This window comes from Agelaius phoeniceus, chromosome 5 (genome assembly GCF_051311805.1).
Source record: "Agelaius phoeniceus isolate bAgePho1 chromosome 5, bAgePho1.hap1, whole genome shotgun sequence".
NCBI classification, from domain to species: Eukaryota; Metazoa; Chordata; class Aves; order Passeriformes; family Icteridae; genus Agelaius; species Agelaius phoeniceus.
The window spans coordinates 63,467,323-63,492,132 of record NC_135269.1 but is presented as its reverse complement, the minus strand read 5'-3'; the positions used below and the strand labels follow the sequence as shown (position 1 = coordinate 63,492,132).

Below are 24,810 nucleotides of genomic sequence, written 5' to 3'. Positions count from 1 at the left end.
GGATATCCTTTGAAATGCTAACAAAAAATTAGAGCAAATGAAGGAAGAGCAGAGTTAATATATGAAAGATGTGTGTATTTTTTTGATAATTAATCCCTTATATTTCCATTAAAATACATCATATTTATCTCTTTGTAATTTTTCTGGTTGTTTGTTTTTAGGGTTTTTTGGATTTTTTTAAAGAATTATTTCCAAATAATGACTCTACTTTCAAGTATTCTGTAAGACTAACAGTGAATAGTATTATTATTTTTATAATAGTAAAATAATAATAAGGGGTTTTCAGGTTCTCAGACTGTGCATATCTCTACAAAATCTGAAAAGTCCTCTAGAACCACTCTAATGAACAGTATTTTTGACACATTTTGTCTTGCCATCTTCCCAGAATAACCTTACAGAACTATGTGGTTGACACTGGGTATTATTCCATTCTGAAATACATCCTGGCATATTTTGAGATAAGAGGAAGCAAGGCAACAATGTGTAAGATGCACATATGCTGTTTCCAGCATGGGGTGCAGTTTAGAACATGGGTGTCTGTTGTGTTTTGTGGAGATAAACAAATTGTGTACTAAAGAATCTGTGTCTCTGCATTGTATGAACTCTTTTTTGTTGAATTATAATAGAAGCCTAATTCCATCTTCTGTTCTTGACATTTTTATTCTCATTTCCCTCTCCTGGCTGTCGCTTATTTTAATAAGATTTTACTGTGCTTCTCTGGCTATCAGTATATGGCAGCAAAGCCAGGCAGCAGACAACATATAGTATTGCCAATTAATTTACTTGATTTGGCACAGACACAACAGTATTCTAGACTTCAGTGACTTCTTAATGGAATTATTTATAGAAATGTCTGAGACATAATGTCAAATATCTAATGAGGCATGGAGAAGTTGTTAATTTAAAAAAAAGTACATGACATTTTATCATTTATGCTTTAATTGTGAGTGTAAAATATCTATAGAACTTGAAATTATTTGATTCAATAATTGCTCCATTTATTAAAAAAATGTATTTTAATACTTTGGTTTTATTCACTATTAAATGCATATTATCCAAACAGTTCTGATTATCCAGTAATTTTAAATTATGATATGTTGGGATATGGAAATGCTTCATTCAAAGTAAGATTTTGTAGCAAATTTGAAGAAGTGTAATATGTACAAGATCTATAAGAGCATTGTATAATGACCTGTCCAGTTGGAAATCCCACTCTATAACAAGGGTTGTTTGTTCAATTCAAAGACCTATTTTTGCTTTTTCTCCCTTGCTTTGAGTGAAAAGGATACATTGCCTTGGCATTTGTATAAAATTGTTCTGATAAAATTTGGGAGTCTAAAAGAGAGGGTGAATAGTACCCAGTTTCCTTATCTCTAGAAATTTTGCCATTACTCTCCTTCACCTGTTTTCTAATCAGCTGTAAAGTTTCTTTGGATGACTGTTTGGAGTTGGACTCTTTCCTATGGTTTTGTATAAAAAGCATAAATGTCTAAATTCGGGTTTCTAATGCCACTCAAAGGGCCATTTACCCTGGAGAAAACGTTCATTTTGAAGCCACTATGAATCTTTTCCTTGCTTTGGCCTTTTTGCTATTGCAAGAGAGAAGAAGCTGACTTATAACACACATCTAAATTCAAAGGGTTGAAGTTCAAGTTACTACTAGAACAGTTCTTCAAATTATATTTGGGAGTTATGTAGAGAATTCATGTGTTTGTGGGTATATAGATGTATATGCATAATAAAGACACACGTATGGATAAGCCAGTGCAAAACTCCATTTTAAAAGTACCTTGAAATAAAATGTCTATTCCTTCCTAGTCCCATGTAAGAGAAGACAGAAGTGCAACTTTCCAGTGGCAGTGGAGAGTGATTAAAATTCTGTCTATTTTAACATAAACATTAAGGAATATAATATTTTAAAAGATTGGTGAAACACACAAGTCATAAAAAAACTAGTTTATACCTTCAGTAGAGTTTCTCTGTTATCAGATGAGCATGGCTACAGATGGAAGCATCTCTGTCTGCACACATATGCAAAAATATGCACTTGCAAAAGTATTGTCCCCCTTTGCCCACTTTTGGATACCATAACTGATTGAAAATATATATTTAAATCACAACAATTACTACTTAGTGTTATCTTTGAAGAAATCAATTGGTCAACTTCATTAAGCATGGTATGGAAGGGTAACGCATTCCAGACATTAAAAGAAGATTAATGAATTGCTGAGGAGCTCCCTTCTCTTCTCCCCCCTGTCTGTGTTAGCTGCCACATCAGGGAACAGCAGCTCACATATTTTCAGAGATAGGAAATAGCTCTCAGGCTTTTCAAATCAAGTTGTTCCCTGTCTTGTATGCAGGCCAGAGCCTCCACATTGAATAAATCATCAGAAGTGTGTTTCAGTTCTTTTAAAGAAGGTACAGCAGTGCTCCCTATTTTTTATTGATTGCATTTGTAGGGGAAAATTGAATTCATTCCTTGTCAAGGCCCCTAAACCTCATATCATAAAGAAGAAGGAAAAAATGAAAAGATGGATGGACTTCAGTGACATTAGCCACAAAGAATGATCTTTCATATTGTGTGATGATGAATTTTATTTTTTCATCTTGCTTGTAGCATGTGAAAGGTAGCAGCTGATGTACTCTGAAGTAGTAATCTTCAAAGACTTCTTTTAGAAGAACTGAAAATAAGCTTATTGGAGAGTTTATTCCAACTAGATTTTCTGTCAATTATCAGTCACGAGCTCTTTCCTGTATGTAAGTTAATTCAAAGAAAGGCAAGTAGATATACAGAAGTGTGACTGTAACACCTCTAAACATTTTATTTTAGTAAAATGCATTTTTTTCCAAACAGAAAATAAATTTACACTGCCTCTGTGAGGTCAATACAAACTGTCTCTCCAATCAGGGTATTCTGACAGGTGCTATGTTCTCTACTATGAGCTGGTGAAAGTACCACAGCTTTGATTTTTATGTGTCAATTGAGAATCAGGATATTTTATAAGGAATGATTGGAAGGATAGGTTTTTTTTGCTGATTAGGACTGGGTTTGCTTGCTTTTCTTTTGGAAAGTTTCAAATCCATTGCTGTAGGCTTTAAACCAGAACTCAGAGGTATTGGTTTGAAGTTGTCTATTACCAGTGATATTGCATTCCAAAAAATACAAAGGGAAAGAATAGAGAACTTGATTTACAGCTCATTTTATTTTAAGTTCAGGGTGTATGCTTTAGCAGAAGGAAAACTTTAATAGAAGCTGTGGAAAAACACTTAGAAAAATAAACTATTCAAACTAAAATACCCAGCACCCTTTTCCTCATTTACTGACTACTGGATTAGTTAACACAGTTGTGGGTGCATTCTATATCAAGTATACTTCTAGACAGAATGAAAAAACCCATCCAACAAACCAACCAAAAAACGAAAATAACAAACCACTCCAGGAATTATTTTAATGATCATATAATCATTTATTTGAGTATCAGTCCCACCAAATAAACTCTGTTTCTGTTCCAAACACATTTTTTTGTCATAATGAGAAAATGAATTAAGAAGAAGGTGATATATGTTGAGCCTGTCATGTGTTATTGTTTATTACAGAAATGAGACTTGGGCCATTTAACTGTGAATTTCTGGGGTGCAGGAATATCTGCAATATTGCAGAATAGGAATATATTGCAAACTGATAGTAGCCTTTTCCCAGATTTATTACAGTTTCCTTTTGTTAAGATACTCTGTTCTTGTTACTTTTCTTGAGTTCCATATTATTTTTTTTTTTTAATTCCAGCTTCATGTCTTGGGCCATTTGAGGGTTTTGGTCTTTTCCCCTTGCTGAAGACTCTTGGATTTTTCTCTAGGCTGTTTTATTATTTATCTCCAGGAGAAAGTTAAAGTTATAGAGGAGGAGGAGGAAGGGGAAAGTGGGACATAAATAATATCATAAAACTCTTAAATCTCACTGTAAAACACCATTTCCCTATAAACACCATTTCCCTAAAATTGCACACAAGATCTAGTAATCCTTATCTCTTTCTTTATAGCCTAATCTCAACAAGTCTAATAAAGTGCAAAAATTATCAGTTCTAGTTTTTAGATTTGGCACTTCAGTATTTAGGTATTTTTTCTATGTGTAGCCTTTTTTTAGTATATGTTCATTTGAGATATATATTTGCATATATATGATTGTGTATGTGCAGAGCTATGTGTGTACAGATGTAACTATTTGCAATACATTTTTGGGTTATATTGCAATCCTAGAATCATAAAATATACTAAGTGGGAAGGGACACGTCAGGATCACTAAGTACAGCTCCTGGCTCCAGGACCCGTGTTCCTCTAGAGAATTGTCCAGATGCTTCTTGAGCTCTGTCAGGCTTGGGGCTGTACTCACATCCCTGGGGAGCCTGTTCCAGTGCTCAGCCACCCTCTGGATGAAGAACCTTTCCCTGATACCCAGCCTAAACCTTCCCTGGCACAGCTCCCTGTTTTCTCCTTGAGTCCCCTCTCTGGTCTCAAGAGTGAAGACATTGGTACCTGTCCCTCCAAATACGAAGCAGTAGCATGAAAAGAAACAAAATCAAGCTGAAAATATCTTGTCTACCTAAGTTACAGAGCTTCTAATGACTTAATGGAGCCACTTCTGGAAGCCAGATTTGAGACAAAGTCAAGTTTAGAGAGTCTGTACATATCTTTAATTGCACTGCAGGTCAAACAGGATCTAAGACATAATTGAACAGTAACCATTTAAAAATTATAAATAACATCTCATGGTGCCTCAGGGAATTTTTCTTCTTTACATAAACATATATTTATTTATAATTATCCACTTGACAAAAAGAGAGGTATATAATACAAGCTTATCACTTAGAGGAAATCTCAAGAGTTGGAAATTTAATTTGATATTTCTTCAGAAAGCTAACCCTTGAGAGAGTAATATCTTAAAACTCCTCTGAAAAAAAAAACAGATAAACCTTTCTGCAAAATATATGGTGTAGCAATTTTCTCCTTAACCTTATAAAAACAAGCTTGTAAAATTTAATGTTGTGATCTCATTTCTCTAGTACCTTTTAAGTGCCTTACTCTGGAAATGGGTTGTAATGGCTGTTAACTCTCAATCCATCCTTATTTTTATCTTTTTTTTTTCATTGTAGCAGGGGTTTAGAATGTGGACCTACATATCAAATTTTGCTCTGTAATTCCATTCAGGTTCCTTAAATGTGAATTGGTTTTATTTCAGCTTGACTTGCCCATTTGCAAAAGATGAATTTCCTTTCCTGTGTGCAATACCATAATGTAAACAGGATCTCTATGACAAGTGACAGTTTCCATTGGATTTATACCTACATCTTTAGATTTTTTCAAAGGTTTTTTTTTCCTCTAGGTTGCTTTCTACTCTTGGCTCTCTGATATAGGTGCTTAAATTTAAGAAATATTGCTTACAATCCCAGTATGCAACACAAAAGAAAGAATTAGTGACTAAACCATCAAAAAGCCTTTGCTTTCAAAAATAAGAATGCATTTGAAATTACCTAAAATTGGTGGTGGGGGAGGGAGGAGAATTAATGAAATACTTACAACTGATTGAGGTGAAAAGCATGATTTATCATAAGATGTTTTGTTTCACAATGCAATTTCATTGATTACTGAGCCTAGTCCATTGATTCTTTAGTGCAGCAGTGTTGATCACCTAATGTTCAATTTCAAAGTTTCCCAATATAGGTCTTTCTCAAGAAGGTATAGAACATGTTAAAATATTCCATATTGGTTTCATGATATAAACTATTTGATTGATTAAAGCAAGTATTGGTACAGGAGAACTTTATGAAGTTTCTGTGTAACTGGCAACATAGTGTTTAGCTGAAATGTAACTTTTCTTGTATTTTAAGTTAATTGACCCAAATCATAAATGTTAACATTCACTTTGCTGTCCTTACTGTCAGAGCCCAGATCTATGACCATTAAAAACTTTTTAGTCTGTGCTAATGAGCACTACTGTTCATGCAGCCCCACCTTAATAGTAGCAATAATCATCAGTGTCTTTTTCCCATATAATCCATTTTGAAAGGGACATCTCTGTTACATTTATATTATACCAACTTTTGTTGATGTCATTCTACTCATTCTTATTGCAGTACACTGTAATTAGCCAGCATTTTTCTGTAAACAGTCTTCTCTGTGGCTGGGAAGTGCAATTAGAGTAACATCTCAGAAAAGAAGTAATGTGGCAGACAATATTTTTTAAAAATACAGCACAAAATGAGCGACACTCACATGCTGAGATGTCCAAGGCAAAAATGGGCACGATTATTTGCAGACCTCAACGTTTATAGAATTCCGAAAGTGACTCTGGATTGGAGGATGAAATTGCCACCTCTCCTACCACACTGCTCAAACAAATAGTCCATCAATTCTCTTCTCCTCCAGAAAGGAATGCAAAACAATCATTATTTACATGAAAAGTACGTGAGAAACTCCATTACAAAAATGTAAACATCAGAAGGCCTAGAAGAACAGGGTGACAATTGTCTGTGCAAATAAACCCAGGATCATGGCATGCAAATACTGCAACAATAAGAAGAAAGTGTGAGCAATTTAAAGAAAATGCCCATGGAAAAGAAGTGTGTTTCTTAAAATTTAATTTCTGGATCAGTTACATTGAATCTCATCACTTTCTTAATATTCCAGCTTCCTTTTTGTAGCTGTTGCTTCCTGTGTTAGGATGGGATGTTCTAATAACAGATTTGTTTTGTCTTTGACAGCAACGATCGTGTTAAATGAGCTGAACTGGACGGCAGCGCTGGACGATGTGTTCAAGCGGAACCGGGAAGAGGACCCCACGTTATTATGGCAGGTTTTTGGCAGTGCCACTGGCCTGGCAAGGTATTACCCAGGTAACTGAACTGTCCTAGACTGTGGGGGTACCAGTTGTTGGTTTTTCTGGGTCTGGATTGAAGGCAGTGGAGACAGTAATTAATGTTTGGACTCAAGTGTTTGTTATTTCTTATCAGTAAAGCAGTCTCACTACTGTGAGTTCAGCAGCCTTTCATTAGAAGGCACAAAATGGGCAAAAATCTCTTGTTACAAGGTCTTGTAAGACTGAACTATCCAATTAAGAACTGACACCTAGATTGTTTTCCCTTTTAACCCAATAACTGATCCCAATGAGCTGCAATGGAGACTTTAATGCCCAATTACAAAATGCCACCCAAACCCAAGAAGAAGGACGAAGTAGAAGCATGAAGAAGAAACCCAGGATGACACCCTGTGCCCTCCATCTTGCTTCCATCCTCAACATACTAAAAATCCCAAAACCTAAATTTCTCACCAAGTGATACACCTGCACTACTCTCTATAACCTATTTCACACTTTTGTGGATTCTATTCTGTCTTGAAGTCAAGGAAACTTTCTCCATGAATGAGGGTCAAAGTCAGTGCTCCCCTGGGGGTCAGGGCACCCCAGAGCAGAGAGAGAAATATTCCTGATTCTCTGGGTTTCCACGCTAAACAACTGTCCTGTGCTGAATATTGCATTGAAAATATTCTCAATTATCTACGAGCAGTGAAATATAACTAAAAATTGCTTTTTTACATAGGCACTGTTTCTTTATATCAGAATTACACACTCAAGGACTGTGAAATAATTCTGGCATAAAGCTAACATGAGGGGGAAGGAACTGGGAGTGAAATACATAATTAGTATTATTTTTTAAGTAAGAAGAACAGAAGATTATGTCATTTGAAAAGCAGAAGTGTTTATTTTTTCTATTATTTTCTATATCTTGTGTAACTAATCACTTGAATATTTACAAGTGAGATTTTTGTACTTGTCTAGTTTTTAAGATAGTGACGTAGAAAGTAGACATATAGTCATGTTTAGCATCAGTGAAAATGTGAGTACACCATGCTATGTTCATGTCTCTCAGAATCCACAACCCTTGACAGGTACATCTTTGCTATTAGAGCCAAGGTCAATTCAACTTGATTACTTCAACCAGCATTTGTTTCACCAAAGAATCTCATCACTTGATCACACTAATTATATTAAATAGATGTATATTTTACTGAATTTAGATAATGAGTAGCCTGAATTTGATTTTTGCTGTTTGCTGTGTAAAGGAAAGCCTTGTTTTATGGCAAGACCTGTGCTGCTGCTACTGCTGTTGTTAAATGATGCTCCTACCAATGCCTGAATAATGTGTCCACTACACACACAACAGTGTGTTGTGTGAAGCATGTTGACTCATGCCTACAACTGCCTGAGGAGGAATTTTGAGAACCTTTCTCTTCTGTTTATACAAGATTGTTTGTGTTTCTGAGGGCGAAGGGGATTATTCTGAAGCTGTTATTGTATCATTAGCACAAGTGCTAGCACAGGCAGAGAAACTGCCTCAGGCTAGTTTACAGGAAGAATATTTCATAGCACTTGAATCCTGTTTGTTTTGTCATGCTGGATGATCTTGAAATAAATACAGGGAGATGTTGCAGGAAAAAAAAATATTGAAAATGCAAATTTATTATTTATTTTGTTTTCCAACTCTTCCAATGCTTTTGGGATCTATCCTCATGTGTGGGGCCAGCACTTGCAATGGCTTACTATTTGATGTTTTTTTAGTACAGAAAAATAATGTTTCTTAAAAATATCTCTCAGCGAATCTCTAGGAAATATTTCACTTGAAAATAAATCCCATATATTTAAAACTAGATTCTTAAATCTAGCTAACCTGTCTACTCCAGTAGTTCACCAACACAATATAGAAGCCTCAAAATCTCTATGTATTCTTTCTTAGAACACCTGTATAAAATGGAAGAAGCTTTTCTCTGTTTTGCAGGTGCAAATGTTACTTGTATATACTTCACCTAAACACAATTTTAAATTTAGTGTAAAGCCCAGATACTCACACCTGCTATTTATTCCACAGCTAAGTATTTAGCAGCTCTCCAATTCTGTCAGAATATAACTTCATAAATTCCTAAGTGATTCTCCAGTTTTTAAATGCTGGACATACATACACAGTGTAGAGTAGTCTTATACTCTGCAGGTTATATCTGTTTTGTGCATCTGCTTCCCATTGTAGCTCAAAATGGAAAGCCTTTTACATTTTAGATTTGTATAATAGGTCTTTGTGCAAGGCTCTCCATTCCTCTCTTGCTGTAAACTTTTTCTCAGTTTGCTGACACAACAGATGTTCTAAAAATTAATTTAGGTTTCATATGCTGAAGTGGATGCTTTTCACACTTGCATTTTGAAAATTATATTATAAATTGTAAAAAATTGCTTCATTATATTGGCCCTTGGAATGCCTGTTTCAAAATGATGAATTTTTCCATAGTGATGATATTTTTGAAAGAATTTGGAAATATCAAAACCCAAAATTAAAATCCATAGATAAGTCTGTTCATTATTATCTGGAACATATTCACCCAGTCTTTCTTCCCATGTTAAAAAAAAGTTCAGTACCTCTAAGCTACAAAGGGTGTTTTCAAACAGAGTTTTTTGTGTATTAATGTTTTTTATCTGATATTGTCCCACTGCTTTGAGTCATGAGCAAGGGGTACATCACTTTTGCCCTTGGGCTGTCCTTTCCACCTAGTAACCAACAGCATGAAGGGATCTTTTTGTGAGCAGCCCTGTGAGAAGGAAGAATGTGCAAACTATCAATGTTTGAGCCACCAGCACCCCAGTTTTCCCCCATCACTCATGGGTACATTCTTCTCCCCAGACCTGGGCTGATGAGACCATCCTGTCACCTTTATTTTACCCCAAGTTCCTGCTGCAGTCCCAGTTCCAGTGAGCAGCCCTATTTGGGGAGGGATGGGCTTTGGTGGGCAGGGATGGAGAGCCTTTGCAGCTGTGCAAGGATTCTTAGAGGATTTTAGCATGTTTAGGCCATTAACCATTTCATTCTCTCACATTGCTATCAATATTCTCAGCAGTTTCAATGGCAGCATATTTTTGAAGAGAAATGCTAAGCTCTGTTACTCTACTGGCAATCATCCATTTTGATAGAGGACGCCAAGAGCAATTTTGAGATTTTTATTAGCTACTTTATGAGCTCTGAAGAACTCAAAAGTAAACAGCAATTTAATAAAAGGCCTCAAAAATAAAAAAAAATAAAAGTCCATGAAACTTTTAAGAAGGATTTAATATATGCTCATTCATATGTTTAAAGGCACAAATCACTAATTAGTCTTTCATCCATTGTAAGACCAACCTTCAGTAATCACAGGCCTTTACAAGCAAAAGGAAATTCTGGAATAAGGACACCTTGTTCCCAGTGGAGGAGGGTTGAGTTAGGGAATGTTTAAACAACTGGACTCAAAGGAATACCAAGTAAGTTTTCCAGAGACACTAAACTGGGAGGAGCTGTCACCTCCCTCAAGGGCAGAGAGGCCAGAGGCCAGTTTAATATAGAATAAACAGTTGCACAAAATTTGGATATTTTGTAATTTCTTTTTCTTTTTTACATTTAATGATTCTTAACTACAGTTAAAATATGCCAAATTGTTATAACAAGTGAAGAGACTCATAAAATTTTCAATTCCTTGAAATTTAAAAAAAAAGGTATGATAACTTTAATAATTTTAGATAACTTAAATTTAAATAAATTTAATCTTATTTAAAAATACTAGAAATTCCCAGCCTTTTTCCTGCAAGCAGACAGTTTTCCATCATTAATGTATAACTCAAGAGTCAGGGCCAGTTTTCAAAAGTGCTGTGGAAGGAAGTTGAAATGTATTTTGTGGGACTCTTTTACATAAACACTACTGAAATTCAGTATTATGAAAACAGTAAACAAAACCAGAGGAGTTTCTTAGGCAAAACTGTAACTAAGTTCAAAAGTTGGATTCTCTGTGATAGGGCAAGAGAGCCCAAATTATTATAAATGTTGAATTGCTTTCTCCTTAGTAGCAGTAGATGTACATCTACCTGCCTAACTATTTGACTTTATAAGTCTAATTCCAGAACCATGTATTGGCTTTTAAGATGTCATTTTAAGAGGACTCTTGACTGATTCTAGTCCAGACAGAGGGTTTCAGTATTTTTTGATTTTTGAAATAAAACAGTAATCTGGCAGTGATTTATCATGATCATTGACATTAGCAATTCATTCCAATCCAATTGAGACTTTTTCTGGTTTTTTTTATAAATATTGAATCCATCATCTGTGGGCTTGCACATGTAGTGTTTTGTTGGTGCTGTGTGGACAGAATGGTATTTTAATATAGATCAGGTTTCAGATTTAATTTATAATTAACCACAGAGCACTGGACTAATCTGTTGCTCAAAAATAAATTAATTTAATTAAAGTAGTTTAATATGATTTGATAGATATTAAGTTACTTAAATTTTGTGAGGCATCTATCCAGGTAATTTGAATGCTAGGTTTTAGAAAGCAGCTATCTAAAAGAAGAATTTAATAACATTTTTTCAGTGGACTACTTGGAAGTGTAGGTATAAGGTAACCAGTTCCTCTTTTAGTCATTAAATTCTTTTTAATTATAGGCATAATTAGGATTATAATTGTTAATCAATGTTTCATTAAAATACTGCAGTGGGAGGCGTATTATTTCCACTGTAGTAATTACTAATTAAACAAACTTTAAAAACAACTTTGTATTTATGTGCCTTTTACCAGATACCATCTCTCCCTTTGTTCATTTTGTTTGGTCTTTTTGGGGTATTTTTGTTTTGCTTTGTTTTGGACTGCAGACCGCAGACATTTATTTGTAGTTAAATATGATACAGGAGGCTTTCTAGCTACAGTAATAAATCTACTTAAGAAAAATTGGTTGCATAGGATTACTCAAATGAAAACACATTCCTGATTTAGATGAATGTTTAGTAAAAAGCTGTTTGATCAGCAGCACTGACTCAGCTCTCTTGGGGAAGTACACTAAATAATAATTTTCCCAAAGGTTGTACTAGAGAGGGTAATACTGATAGGGAGACTGATAGTACTGATAGTTTCAGATTTCAGCTGTTGGGTTACAAATATCCATAACAGTGGCATGATGATGCATGAGTAGATTCAGCATCTTTTATGAGGAAATGCTGAACCTAGGAACATTGGGACAGTATTTGGTCTGCAGTGACCAAAGGTCGGAAGGTGAGGATGTGCCACGCTTGGTCAAGATCTGAAAATTTGAGTCAATTCATAACAAAAATAAATTTGAAAATTTAGCAAGGGCCTGTGGGAAGTTCAGCTGAAAACTTGTGTTCATAATATGATATTTCTGGCAAAAGATATGTCTTCCAGTCTCCCAAGCTTCTGCATAGATCTGCGACTTCTTCCTGTTGTCTTTGTGGAGTCTTTTTGTTGGAGTTCTTGCACAGAGGAGAAAGCAGAGTCCAACCTGCAGCTCCACACCCTTCTCTTCCCACATCACCTAGACACACATCCCTGTCCTCTTCATTTGTCCTTACCTGTATGACCTGTATTAGAGAAGAATTCTTACTTTGAGTAAGAACCACGATCATGCCCCAATCATGTACACATACACATGTGATTTGTAAGTTCATCAGCTCCCTCAGCTTAAAGATGTATCAATGTTATCAAACAGGGTAAGTCAGAGTTTCATTGGAATCCTTCAGACAGCCCCATGGTGGGACTGAAGGGACAGCATGTGCTGGCAGCTTTTCCCAATGGACAGCACTGAATGCTGTTTTCTTTCTTAAATACTGCAAAGTTCTTCAGTTTTGTTCCAGGAGACTTTATGTTCTCAGAGACACCTGGATTATTTTGTGCTATGCTGCATGTCATATATATGCTGCATGGCATATAAAACACAAGTTTTCATGTACAAAACACTTCTGGTCAAAAAACTGATAAAAACATCATTTTTTTCCTCATTTTGCAGATAAAAGAAACAGGTATAGAGAGATAAAATGGCTTCTTCAGTGATCCTCTGAAGGTTAGGTGGTGAAGCCAGGGGTATGCATAGCAACAATTTTTTTAGTACTGAGTGTGCATTTATGTTAACTCATATTTAAATTCAGTTTAAATATCAGCAGGTCTGGTAATCTCCTCTGGATGTTTGTCATATCAGTACTAAAGAGTACAGTGAAAAGAACTGTTGCATTCTTCCTTTTCTTTACCATAACCTTGCCTTCTGCTTAGTCTTCCTTTGTTTCTCTATATAACAAGTAGGAATAATATGACAGAAATTTTAATTAATAAGAAAAAAAATCTCTTTGCATTGTTTGTGCCAGTATTTTACTAGGGTGTTCCTGTGGAATTTGAGCTGATGAGGTATTAAATGGAAAAATAAATACATAAAGAAAGCAGCACTTCAGTGATGATTTTCCAGAAAAATAATCTTTTCCCTAAAGTCTTCAAAATTTTGGATTAAAAATATAGATAGAACAGAGCTATCTGAATAAGGATTATCTCTTATCTTTCATTTTTAAAATCCCAAACAAAAAACCAATTAAAAAAAAAAAAACAAAACCCAAAAAACCCCAAAAAACCAACCCTTAACCTGTTTCCAGATGTTAGTGAATCGAGTTTCACTTAGCTACTAGAGCTTTCCCTGCTTAGACAAATTAATAATAGAAGAGCTTTAAAAATCAATTTCTAATAAAATAAAATGGTATCTCTCAAAATGAACTTGCTGTGCACAGCTGCTCTTGTGTTAGCAATTAATGGCAAGCAATAGTGTTGTGGCCATGATATTGAACTCTCCAGAGAAAGTAATTACTGAAGCAGGTACTGAGAGACTGGAAAGCCGAAAAAATCCATAGAAAATGAATCAAAAGCCTTGCAAAACTGAGAATGTCACTTTTTTTTTTTTTTTTTGCAAAAGGTTTTATATTTTATAGCTGTTAGTTCCTGTTAACAGCTCAACATTTAAAGGAGCCTTTAAAGTAGACAAACAAAGTAAAACCACAAACACTTTCCTGGTAATGCAGCTTATAAATTATCAATTAGTGCAATTAGTGTGTGTGAGGCAGATACTTCTGCTTTTTCATAGAAATAAGCCTCTTTGAGTGTTGTTCACTTTTTTTTTTTCCTTTTTTTTCCTTTGAAATCTGGGAGGGAGGAACAGGAACTGACATGATTTGGATCTAACCATACTCCTCATAGAATTTTTGGTGGAAAATGCCTTTAAGATCATCAAGTGTAACCATCAGCACAGCACCACCACCTTTACCACTAAACCGTGTCCTCAAATGCCACATCCACACATCTTTTTTTAACTTCTAGGGATGATGACTGCCACTGCCCTGCACTGCATGTATCAATGCTTCACAACCCTTTCTGGCAAGAAATTTTTGCTAATATCCCATCTAAATCTCCCCTGGCACAACCTGAGGCTGTTTCATCCTGGTCCCTTGTTACTTGAGAGAAGAGATTGACACCCACTTCACTACAACCTCGTTTCATGATATGAAAAATCTTACAGTGAGTTCAGTTATGGCTCATTTTTCAAAACTGATGTGCTGAATTTTGCAGTTACACAGGCAGATCCACCGAGTTACAGGATAACCTGCTATTTCTAGGGAGTTAATGAAATTACATACTGCAGGTCACCATGCCTTCATGCTGAAATTCATGCCATCTTTGTGTCTTTATGGAGATTTAAATCTGGAGATTTAAATCTCCAGAATTTACTTTTATAGGAGAAAAAAGGAAACCACTGCACAGCCAACAAAACAGCTTGTTGCTTCTTCTTCTTCTTCTTCTCAAGTTGTGATACTCCAGCCCTCTTTGGGACATGGTCGCTAGTCCAGGTGAAACTAATGCAAACAACACATTTAGGATGAAATTCAGTTTATACATGCAGAAAGAGAAATGTTTGCCTCTGAAATAAGATAACAGAAAGAGGTTAATATGAAGTGGGAGCCTGCAGCATGTATTGCACATTCTGATAGCTCTTGGGTGTTGAGGTACATAGGGACCAAAAATCAGTAGATTTGTTTGTGTATGGACTATTCCCATATCAAATCTTTGCTTAACTGATTTTTGATAAAACTGAGTTCAGTATTGCCCATAACATAATGACCCATTATCACCTGGGTAATACACTCTAAAAAACCTCACAATTATTATCCTCTCTTTTCTGTATTGTTGCAGAAGATATTGCACAGGCCTGTATAACTTAGATAGATTTAACCTGAACACATTTTAAGGTCTTGGCAATTTCAGTCACTAAGAACATAAAATCACAAGGGAATGGCTGCATTCAGTCCTGACTGAACATCTGGTGTGGTAGCACAGAGCTGGTCAGTAACAATCTCTCTCTTGGGAGGATGATACCAACCAGAATTAATCCAAGGCATCATTATTATATAGATATCTTGAATACTTTATTCAGGAAAACACTTTATGATTATTAATGTTAGGGGCTTTAAAGTTATGGCTGTTTCTTATTTTTAGTTACCATGTCTCACCTTTTACTGAGAAACAGCTAAGGAATTCTACAAAAGTGGTGCTGCTACACTGAAATTCAAATGACTTCTTTCTGAGTAGAATATTGAGGAGTATTACATTTCTCAAATAGACCAGGCTATCACATATCTGAAAACAGGTTTTTTCACATAAATTCACTAAAAGAATTATGAAATATCAGCAAATTATATGCTGTATCTTATAGCTTTGCTCCATCTGAGGAAGGCTTTGCTGAATCTTGTTCAGGGAATTGAATAATCCATGGTTTTGATTGTTTTGAATATCCACATGAAGGTTAATTTGAGAGATTGCAAGATAAAATTTGGAGCTTGAGTCAAAATAAAATCATACACTCTGAGATTTGATAATTGGTGTTTGTTACTTATCTTAATATCACCTTTTAGCCTTTTTTTCTCAAATGTCTTAATAATGTAAAGGGATGTAAAGCTGTAACAATTCATCTCTGCCTCTCTGTTCCTTGCACATGCATACCTAACCAGTAGAACAGGGCAGAACTTTCAGGAGATTTTCTCTCATGACACTCACCTATGCCTCTGGAATCATCTCATGAATTCAGAATGGGAGGTTGTAGCCAGGTCTTCCTTTCCTAACAAATATTTTCATTTAGGCTCTACCCTGTGACAGCCTCTATAGTGCATTAATTGGTTCTGCTTGTAACCAACAAACCTGAGGATTTCTACTCTAAAAGTGCAGAAATAACAGAAAAACATGGCTTGCTCTTGCTTGAATTTTAGCCAGTCCTTGTATCTCAATAATGCAAACAGAAGTGGGAGGGATATCAAACTTAATGAATAATTTATAAAGTATCAAATCTATCCACATGCCAAACAGGAAAATCATCAAAAGGGAACATGAATAAAGCCTGATGTATGCACCAGAGAACTGTGCAGTGCTGACATAGTTCAAAGATGCTCATATGCAACAATGAACCGTGATGAGGCTGATTTCTTGAAGATATTGGTTAACCAGGTTCCAAACAACCTTATAAAAATGTATTAAACAATAGGTTATATAAACAAAACTGTAAATCTCAAAATCCTTGATCAATTGAAGTTTTTGAGGGGGAATTGGAATAATATTTTTTGTGGTTTTCATATTGCTTTTATTTTAGAGCACAAAATAGCTTTTGTCAGTAAGATATAAGCCAGTTTCCCCAAATGGCTTTATAGTGTTTTCTGTATATGGACCAAAAAAGCAGCATATCTCTTTCATTGGTCTCCATCCCTTCTAATTATTTCCTGCATAATTATTAATGCATACTTATGTTATTTTTGCATGGAAAGTATTTATCGTGTTTTAAAAAGGTTGTTTAAAAAATATTAAATCAGAATAAGTCAAAATTGATCACTGGAGATCAAACATCATAAGGGAATTTCAGTTTCCTACTAAAAACAATTTCAACAATGTCCATAAATACTCAGAATGTTACTAAAACCAGTGAATACATTTCAGGCCATTCAAAGCCATCTAAAATTAAAAGTGTTATTCCAGATAGAGACTAGGAGGAATGGGTAATTTAGTCATGTTAATTCCTGAGGTTGGAGAGGGAATTCAGCACTTTGCTGTGAATGAAATTTCAGATACTAAGGGCTGAGTCCTTATTTATGTTGTGCAGAGCCAGAGCCTTGCAGCCACTTTCTACTGGATTCTGTAAATTGTTGTAGAAACCATCAGAAAGATCAATAGAACAAATTTTCTCATTATACATTATATATCTTAATTAGTGTATGACCCAGCAGCCATTAATATGCTGTGATAAATTGTGCAGTCATTGAAACTAAAGCATGTAGAAGCTTGTTATATTTTTTCTGGAAAGAAAATAATATATTTATTAGGAAAACAAAACTTATTGACCCGTGACACAGGAAATAGTGGTTTAACAGCATGGTAATAAATAATATTTTTAAAGACCTTCTCCAGATCTCCCTGAAGCTGCTGACAGTCATTCCAGGACTGTGGGCACTGCAAGAGCCATGCTAATGAGCAAAAAGTCAGATTTAGTTGTTGTGCTCACCAGTGTGTCTATCTACCCCAAACAAAAGCTGTGTTACCATTCACAATCTCATTCATAATCTCCAGAGGGAGCAGACAGGCTGTAAGTAGTGTGCTGAGTGGCTTCTGCTCATTTTATTTTGTGTGTAATTGTACTGTTATTAGAGTTTTTAGCCTAGTTCTCGTGAATGGCTTCCTCTCCATTGTTCTTTTTAACCTGCTAATAATGTAGATGTATTCAAAAAGAGACAGTTTGGGCCTCACTGCAATCCAGGCTGTTACTGAAAAGCTATGGTAGAGCTGAGTCCAGCTTTAGCAGCTCAAGGTTTTACCAAAGGAATTCTGCTGTAGATCAGTTTGGAAAAAATTGTCTTTGCATCCTTCATTTTACTGTCTCAACCAGAAGTTTTGAGCATCCTCTCCATATTTAAAAAACAAAACCAAAGAAAAGGAATTTTTAAATGTGTTGAGATTAAAAATCTCAGTTAAAAATCCCTCAAGTGCTGTCATCCAATCATTTGGTGCTTTTAGAAATACTAGGGAAAGTTTCAGGCATTTCAGATTTTGCTATTAGGTGTTTAAGTCAGTGTAAATTTTGCCTCTTCATGTTTCTGAAAGATTTGCAATATGCTGTTTGGTCTAAAGGCCCTGGTTCTGAAGGACTTTGTTTGGAGAACTGGTGTTGGCCTTAAAGATATGATGTGCTTACCTCTCAGGTGGTGTTACATTAACATGTATTTGTAGCCCTCAAGTTTTGCAGAGAAAAGCAGCTGAATTATTTCTCATGGACTTCTGCTGCACAGCTAAAATGAAACCTTAACCCATATTTCTGTAAATGTTAGTTTAGACTTAGAAAAATTACCCTGTAGTTTAAAGTAAGACGTGAAGATTGTGATATCAGATGAATTCTAGCTAAATGTTCCTGTGATGGTTTTCAGTAGATAATTTATGTAAGCTAAAGGGCCATTCTGTCATTCTGCCTGTAGAACATTTGCTCAGTTTTAAATGAGTACCTCTGCCAGCATTTGCTGTCACAGCACTACATGAGGATGATGTTAGAAATGCTCTTCTTCAGCTCCTGCCTTCAAACTCTCTTTGAACCACCATCCTTTTGCTTTACAGAATGCACTTTGGGAGTTTACTGTGAAATAAAATAACATTACCAGTGTAAATTGAATTTTCTCTGTTGTTTTGAAATAAATCCAGATCATAAATTGAGATAATTCTCTGTTTATGAAGGCTGTCCAAGGTATGTGTCAATTAAAAGGAGCATATTTGGTAGGGCACAGCCTTTTTACTGAATGTCACTGAATTGACTGGAAGTTTTGGCAAAGATATGGCAGCCTCGGTCAATATCTTGATTTATTTTTGCTATTTTACCTAAACCACTCATAAAATAAGCTGAAATGAAAACATTCCACGAAGATTTTGCAAGTCTCAGGGAACATATCTGAAAGATGGATTTTCAGATGGAATTTCTATGGAAAGGATAGCCTGGACAGAGACAAAAAAAAAATCCATCATTGAACATGTGCTAACTTTGTAGGCTCATAAATTACTGGTGAATTTAACCTGTGCATGTCTAAATAATGATGCTTAAGTTAGACTTTTAACATTTATCCATCTCAAAAAATGAAATTCTCTCCTTTCTGAAAATTTCAAATACTTTTATCCTGTCAGGTCCTGAAGGTCCTCTTAGGTTGTCTAGTCTGAAATCATAGACAATACTGGTATAGATTTTGTGTTTCTTCTGGTGTGCAACCATACACAGTGTTCTCTGTGGCTGCTAAATGTGTACTGCTAAACGTGGGCTACAGTCAGCTTAAAGGTTCCAGTAAGTGATAGGCCAGATCATGGTTTGGTCTCTTAGGAAATGATTCATTTAGTAAAATCAAAAATAGGCAGCTGCTCAAAGCTGATGGCTTCTTTTATATTCATGGGTGAAGATATAAATCTCCCATTTTGTCTTAGATATATTATTTTTCAGGAAGAATCCTGGAGCTGCCTATATCTTTCTTTATTTCCTAGACAGGAAAATGATTGATGGCAGGAAATAGCACCCCCAAGGCTTTTGGCATACTGTGAGAGAACAAATTGTGGAACATTATCTCATTCCCCGTAGCTTTTCACATTTTTATTTGTGTTCGTTAAGCTGTCACATGGTTTTGAAAGGGTCATTTTACTTTCCAGTAAGGAAATAATTCCTGCCCTTGATGAAAATTATGGTAAAGCCTAGATTAAACACTTGAGAAAGGTCATAATTTTTTAGCATTTTCTTTACAGAGGCATAAATATTTACATCTCTTTTTTTTTCAGAGGATATGCTATTTTCATGTTCCTTTTCTAATACACATTTTTAGGTAAAGCTCTTGAGTCAGTGAACAATTATTTAGGCTCATAACTGAGATACCATTATTATATACAGCAATAATTAACTTTTTTTTTTTAATTAAATAAATTGTTGTTAAAAAAGTTGTTTCATTATCTGAAGTGTTTTGGTTGAGTTTTTTGTTCCATTGAAATCAGTGGTCAGTTATAGTCAGTACCTGTTTCTTCAACACACTTGGCCATACACACACATATACATATACATATACATTGCATTTACATACATTTACATACACACATACATAGTTTTATTGCATTGTGTTATGTGGTAATGTGCATAAGGATGTCTAGGTATTTCAACAACATATAAAACAAACACAGACTCTTTTTAATTCATATGAAATGTTGATATTTATGTAGTGAAAAGTCTGAAATACTGATTCATTACATTGTTGTAATTAAAATACTTGAGATAAAGTTTTATATTATTCCATACATTTTTTTTTCTTTTTAGCTTCCCCATGGGTAGATAAAAGTCGAACTCCTAACAAAATTGATCTGTATGATGTACGCAGAAGACCATGGTAAGCTTTCTTTATAAAGGTTTAGTAGATATATATATTTACATCACTTACTCTCTAGATATTACTCTAAAAATATTTTTCTGCATGTTTGTAATGGTATTTATTTTAGATATTATTTTCTTTTTCTTGTTAGTTTTTCTAAATAAAAAATTTTCAGATTATACTCCTTGTTATGCAATATCCACTATAGTTGTTTTACTATTGGATTACATAGACTTTTCATAGGAGGATAGCTATCAAGTAGGTGTAAGACAGTTAAAAACTGATTTGTGTCAAAATCAATTATAATCCTGAATATTAGACTGAACAATTCTTCTAGATTTTTGCAAATATTTAAAAATATGCCTCAGTGGTTTAGACCAGCAATAAAATCACTAGATGTGTAAAAGACGAGAGAGAGGTGGAATTACTTCTCATGTTTTTTTAATGCTACCCTCTCAAGACATAAAGCACATTGATACTTGGATCTAGTCAGACATATTTTCTTTCTAAAGGACTAAGTATTTCTGCCTAAGCTGGACTGAGTAATAATTCATCTGTCATCAAGATCTGTAGCTATGAAACAGCATTCCTGTTTTTCAGTTGTGTTAAAACAGTGAATTTTGATTTGTATATCCTATGTCCAGCCTGCCCCAATGTGGTTTAGACTTAGATTTACCTTGGAGACACAGCAAGAGAGGAAATAACACACACATGGGTTAAAAAACAACACATGGGTTTTGTACTAGTTACAACAGGAGGATGTCATTGGTTCAGCTGTTTTGTGTTTAGAGATCCTAGAGTGTCTTCCATCACACACAAAAAAAATGTTTATGCAAATTTGTGTAATTCATGCCATTTATTTCTTTCAGGTATATCCAAGGAGCAGCATCTCCCAAGGACATGCTAATTTTAGTGGATGCGTAAGTGTTTAATGTCTGAATATTGACATTAGTGGGGTAGAAGTACCTTGATACATTGAACAAATCTCTGTATGCTGAAAAACAGAGAGGGAATAAAGGGGTCTTGTGTGCAAGCTTCAAAAATCTTGGTATAAGCAAAATAAATACATAATAGAAAATAGTTCCAAAAAGCCTAAACTAAACATGAAAGTTATTTAAACTGTAGGCAAGGAAATGTTTATTTAAATCACTTCAATATTTTTCTGTTTCCAACTTATTAATTACTGCAGCAATCAAGTGAATATTTCTCATGTGTGTGCCAAGTTTTGTTCTAAAGCACAAACCTAAAAACAAATGACTAGAAGCATTACAATAGATGTGACAATGATTTAATGCACCTGACAGATAAGAATGTATGTGGACTTTGTGTGTTTTACAGTACAGATTTAAAAATTGCCAGGTTTAGTTACTATACAAAGTTGCTAGAAAGCAAGCAAAGAAATGCATAAAAAACTTGCTGTCTGCCTCAGCAAGGCTTCTGTGGTGTAGGCAAAGTTGAGGGACTGAAGAGAGCATTGAACCTGATGTGTCAGATTGCTTTATGCTGAAAAGCTTCCCAGGCACAGAATTTGCATTTAATGCTTTCACACGTGGTGAAGTGCTTTCATATCAGCAGTGAGTTTTATCAACATTTATTATTTCTTCACTTCAGCTTAGGTTTTGCCTTGAATCAAAGAAGCTGTCATTGGCGTCTCTGGAAATCCAGAGCTGTAAATCTGAGTGTAGGAGTATAAAATGTTTAGATAATGCATTGGTTGAAGGTGTTAAACTCAGATTTCATGAAAAGGAAATGAGTAAAGGATGTAGGATTATGATGTCATCTGAGGCACAGGACTGGGACTTTGTATGCCAGTTCTGGACTTACTTTAATAATTAGAAATAGTTTAATAACACTAATGATGAGTTGGAAAAATCAGGAATAAGTTGAAAATGTTAATGCTTAGGTGGGTGCTCTGTATTTTCTTTTTTATGCTTTACATATTTGTTGATGAATTCACCTTTTCTATTGTGAATTTTTTTAGGAGTGGGAGTGTCAGTGGGTTGACATTGAAGCTGATCCGCACGTCGGTCATTGAGATGTTGGAGACCTTGTCTGATGATGACTTTGTGAATGTAGTTTCAGTGAGTATCTGTTCTTTCCACAAAATTTGCATTGTCAACAAAGCCAAAAGCAAACTATTTTTAACACCAGATGGGAGATACTTGAATGTTAAGCTGCAAAGAGACTTAAAATATATTGTATTTGTTTTTTATAAAATAAAAGGAATGTCCTAGATTTGATATTGCATATACATTTAAGTGAAGGGCAAAAGTAATTTAAATAAACAGCTGCATAGTCAAATTCTCCTTTCCAGTATAATTTTATGGTCTGTATGAAATCTCTCCCATTAGATTGTTATATGCAAATTCTCTTGAAATAATTGCTGCTTCCCAGATTTTCTACACAGAAGATATTTGGATTGCTCATGTTCTTTGATGGATAATGACAGTAGATGTGGAGCCATATATCTGACCTGTCCAAGAAATGTTTCTGAGAAGTTTTACAGTTCTTTGCCACTTGATGGGTGGCAAAATATTTTTTCTCATAGTAAATAATAAAATAGAGGGAAGAATCTATGAAGAAGGTATGGTAAATTTTCCATTTTCAGGAGAATACCTGGAATACCTTGGATGTCATGTTCTAGCCTTGGGAAAAGCTTTTTAATTTTTTTTTTATTAAGCTATTCAGTGGTAGATTTTTGATTCTATGGATTTAAGATGAGAACACTGGCATATTCTTAACAACAAGAGACAGCCTCAATGTTGACTAGCTGGAATGATTTTGGAGATAATTTTCAACTTGCAGGTTCCTGTTGTACCCAGCCTGAGGGAGAAAGACCTGAAATCTAACTGAAAGAAATCTTTTTTAAAACTACTTATTGCTTCATGGTTTTCTCACAGTCTAGCTAGAACTTTCTGCAAGGAGCAGATAAGTGTTTATTCTCAATGGTACTTCATTTGTTAAAGTTTTTAATAGTGGATAAGACCATTTTCCTTGCAATTCTGAATTGCAGTGAAAAAAAAAAAACAAAAACAAACCCTGATTTTTTAAAATTATTGTTATTAAAGGAAATAAGCTTCTCTGTAATGATGGCATTGGGGAGTTGAAATCTTCTTAGTTTCACCAATTTATACAAAAAAAAAAAAAAAGCTTGTAATCTAAACTGATGGAAATTGATTACTGTGTTCAGCAGAGCTGTGCCAGCTTTCACTGCTGGAAAATCTGGACCCCTGCTACCTCTTGATTTACACATATTTCCAAACTCTTTTGTTCCATTTGCTCCAAGATGACCAGAAAGAGTGTAGCTTAATGCTAAGCCTTCCTTAGGCTGTATTTTATTAGCTAAGGGTCACTATTATTCTAATGAGGCCTCAAGGTTGGGATTTGTGTCAAAAAAAGGACCAGAAACCCTCAATATTTTCTACAGTATATTTCCTCAGGGATTTGTTATTTACAATATATAGGGGCCATTTTTTCCTTTTGAATGAACTTTAGAGGTTCACATCAGAAATTTGATTGCAGAATCAAAAGTGGCATTTTGCTCATGTTGTTTTCATCATCAGTGGAGGGCAGCAATCTCAGAAATGTGCATAATAGAACATGGCATCTCTCAATTTTCATAAAGTGCTATTTGATGTTGTTCCCTTATAATTTAAAATTGTCCTTATTAAAACTTTTCAGTATTATAATTACTTTGATATAACCTATGTTTTCATATATTCAGATGCTTTATGAATGATTTTTCAACATAAATGATTCTACGATTTTATTGACAAATTCTACAATCTTGATTGACAAAATATTCCGTAATGGAGTAGGGCTATCTAAAGTCCAGCTCCAGTACTTTCTTAGTAAACTCAACAGGCAAAAAAACAACTTAAACATTTTGTTCTAGGTGAAATAAATGCAGATTTATTCAATATTTTTTGAAAAATTATTCAATATATTGCATGTTTTTTGCTTAAGAACATTTTCTCCTGTAGCATCCCAGCATAAGACATAGGCTAATCAAAAAGTCCAAAAAGCTAGGTGAAAATTTTAAGTTAATACAGCATTAGCATATGGTTACACGAACACTAACACTAACTAACACAACTTTTCTTTCCCTCATGGATCTTTTGGCTTAAAATGTGACATTTGTTTTATGGCTTGTTAGCTTTAATAACCATGGAGCCTTTGGTCTGGGGTTTTGAGTTAACTAGAGAGCTGTTTCACTGCTAACCTCTGCCAAGATGTTGTCCCACAAAGCCCATATGCATGATGATTCATGCCCACAACTGAAAGACATGGATTTAAGCTCATGTCAATCACTTCTTAAAAGTGACAGGATGATTTAGTGAACTGTGCCTTGTATATGAGGAAATCCTAGAGAAAAAAAGCTTAAAGTAGATGTGGTAAAAAAATTAGTTCTACTGAATAAATGTAGTTCCTGTGTGGTGTTGTGAGGTCCCCAGGATGAGGTGAGAGATGAGAATTTGACTCCAAGTTCTCAGAAGGCTGATTTATTATTTTATGAT

The 24,810-nt window shown here is 34.8% G+C and overlaps 1 protein-coding gene across 3 annotated transcripts in view; it reads left to right on the top strand.

The window, feature by feature from the left end:
• CACNA2D1 (calcium voltage-gated channel auxiliary subunit alpha2delta 1) overlaps positions 1-24,810 on the top strand; it is a 366,353-nt gene that overhangs the window by 246,620 nt on the left and 94,923 nt on the right. For all 3 annotated transcript variants that reach the window (XM_054631736.2, XM_077179149.1, XM_077179150.1), the window contains exons 7-10: positions 6,756-6,887; positions 20,242-20,311; positions 21,163-21,213; positions 22,275-22,374. In XM_054631736.2, the coding sequence (XP_054487711.1) occupies positions 6,756-6,887; positions 20,242-20,311; positions 21,163-21,213; positions 22,275-22,374 (353 nt within the window). The remainder of the gene's footprint in view (positions 1-6,755; positions 6,888-20,241; positions 20,312-21,162; positions 21,214-22,274; positions 22,375-24,810) is intronic.